At 38.4% G+C, this 2,258-nt stretch overlaps 1 protein-coding gene across 1 annotated transcript; it reads left to right on the forward strand.

Moving 5' to 3' along the window:
• On the forward strand, positions 1-2,258 carry LOC140980248 (probable protein phosphatase 2C 39). The gene is made up of 5 exons (XM_073445974.1): positions 1-221; positions 396-644; positions 1,251-1,527; positions 1,604-1,758; positions 1,940-2,258. The coding sequence occupies exons 1-5, from the start codon at positions 189-191 to the stop codon at positions 2,075-2,077; spliced, it is 852 nt and encodes a 283-aa protein (XP_073302075.1). The 5' UTR covers positions 1-188; the 3' UTR covers positions 2,078-2,258.

Below are 2,258 nucleotides of genomic sequence, written 5' to 3' on the forward strand. Positions count from 1 at the left end.
GTCATGCATGAATTTATATTTTAACAGTATTTTAAAACGTAGGGGGACTGCGTGTCAGCCGTGGAGAGCGTCGTCATTCTCCTTCCTCCAACACTTGTCCTCTTTGGTGCAGTTTTACAAATCTGGGATTCACCCATTGGTTTCTGCGTAGCTATCCACACGTTATTCATTTTATCTGTTTTTCAACCATGTCTGGGAAAGAAATCCTAAGCAAGGTGAAGGTATGTAGGCTTTTACCCTCTGTTTAAATTCTTGATTCATGCATGCGTTTCTTGGATTTTTGTTTATTAAAGATTCCTGAGATGATTTCAAGATTTGATTGATATCTGGCGAATTTGTTTGTTTTGTTTTGTTTTCCTTTTCTTGGAGCCCGATTTTTGCTACTGTGAATACAGGAGAAAATTGGTTTAAATTCATCGGAGCCCGACGCAGGAAAAGGGAAGAGTAAGATGTCGAAGCACATCACGCATGGATACCATATGGTTGAGGGGAAATCAGCTCATACGATGGAAGATTACGTTTTCGCACAATTCAAACAAGTTGGCGACAATGAACTTGGGTTGTTTGCGGTGTTCGATGGCCATTTAAGTCACCAAGTTCCCATTTATCTGAAGTCCCACCTCTTCAACAATATCTTGAAAGAGGTAAGATTTTTGTCAGGTGCGGACGAATCGAGTTGGTTCGAATGATCTGATCTGTATTCGAAATTACTGATTTTTGGTGTTAATAATTTGAAATCAAACAACTTCTTGACAAGTTTTAGCCTATGTTTGGATCTTAAGAATCAGGCCTGATTCAAGCCCAGCTTAGCTAATCATTTTATTCGAATTCGAGCTCCAATACAATAAAATAGTTAGTTTTTGGCTTGACTAGGGGAGTGTGCATCTTTATTAATACAGGGGAATATAGGCTATAGCATTAACTCTTATATATGTCAAACTTAGACAATTCCATTTTCGAATACAGATGACAATTTCAATTCAGACGTAGTGGTATGCGACACCTGTGTTTGGGGAAATTTAGAAAATTAACCTATTTTTGTACCTTCTCAGTTTTTGAGTGTTGCCCAGATTAGTTTACAAAAAATGTAGCCAACTGACTATTTACTCAGCCAGGACACCAAGATGCTTACTTCATTATTTAAGGTCATCAAATGATGAAGAATGTTTGGTCATTTTTTCATAATTTGCATAATCCCAAGTAACAATGGCTGAAACGTAGACTTACCTAACTTCAAACTTGGACATCAGCCGGACTTTTGGAGTGACACGGAGAAGGCAATCAGAAGAGCATATCGTATTACAGATGGCAACATATTGGAAAAAAGCCATGATTTGGGTAAAGGGGGTTCCACTGCTGTTACGGCTATATTGATAAACTGTGAGAAGCTTTTCGTCGCTAATGTTGGAGATTCTCGTGCTGTGATATGCAAGGATGGAAAGGCAAAGCAATTATCAATTGATCATGAGCCTGGTAAGGAAAGGGAAAATATCGAGAACAGAGGTGGCTTTGTACTCAAATATCCAGGTAAATATTGCCATATATTTTGATTAGGTGCATTCCATTCCATTTTCGGCCATCGATAATTCTGGTTCTTACTTAGGCGATGTGCCACGAGTCGATGGGCAGTTGGCAGTGGCAAGGGCATTTGGTGATAAAAAGTTGAAGGATCATCTTAGTTCAGAACCTGACATAACTGTTGAACTTATAGAAGATGACACAGAATTCGTGATCTTGGCTAGTGATGGAATCTGGAAGGTTGGTGCTTTTTTATCACCACGATGATCTTAATCAATGCTTGTTTCTAATAGGTGGTTGCATAAAAAACTACCCGAAAATCGTGCTAGTATGTAAAAATACATGAATTTGGTTAGATTAGATAAATATATATAGGAATGACTGACTCTTTGTTCCCACATCCATTGTGATGTGATTCCAGGTTATGTCGAACCAAGAGGCTGTGGACTGCATCAGGAACATCAAAGATGCTAAAGCGGCGGCGAAGCGACTTAACGAAGAGGCACTGAATAGGAAGAGCACTGATGATATTTCCTGTATAATTGTTAGGTTTGGGTGATGACATTGATTGACTAAAATGTAGTGGTATTGGAATATTATGATGTTTGATGTTGCTTTTGGTACATTCGGGGAGTGATTTTAACTTTGATTCTGGTGGTTTAGTTTCTTGAAGAAATACTGGTTGGAATGGGATGTATTGTGTTGGGCAACAAAGTATTTGGTGTCATTTGAAAATTTCT

The sequence above is a fragment of the Primulina huaijiensis genome, chromosome 7 (genome assembly GCF_012295235.1).
Source record: "Primulina huaijiensis isolate GDHJ02 chromosome 7, ASM1229523v2, whole genome shotgun sequence".
In the NCBI taxonomy this organism is placed as follows: domain Eukaryota; kingdom Viridiplantae; phylum Streptophyta; class Magnoliopsida; order Lamiales; family Gesneriaceae; genus Primulina; species Primulina huaijiensis.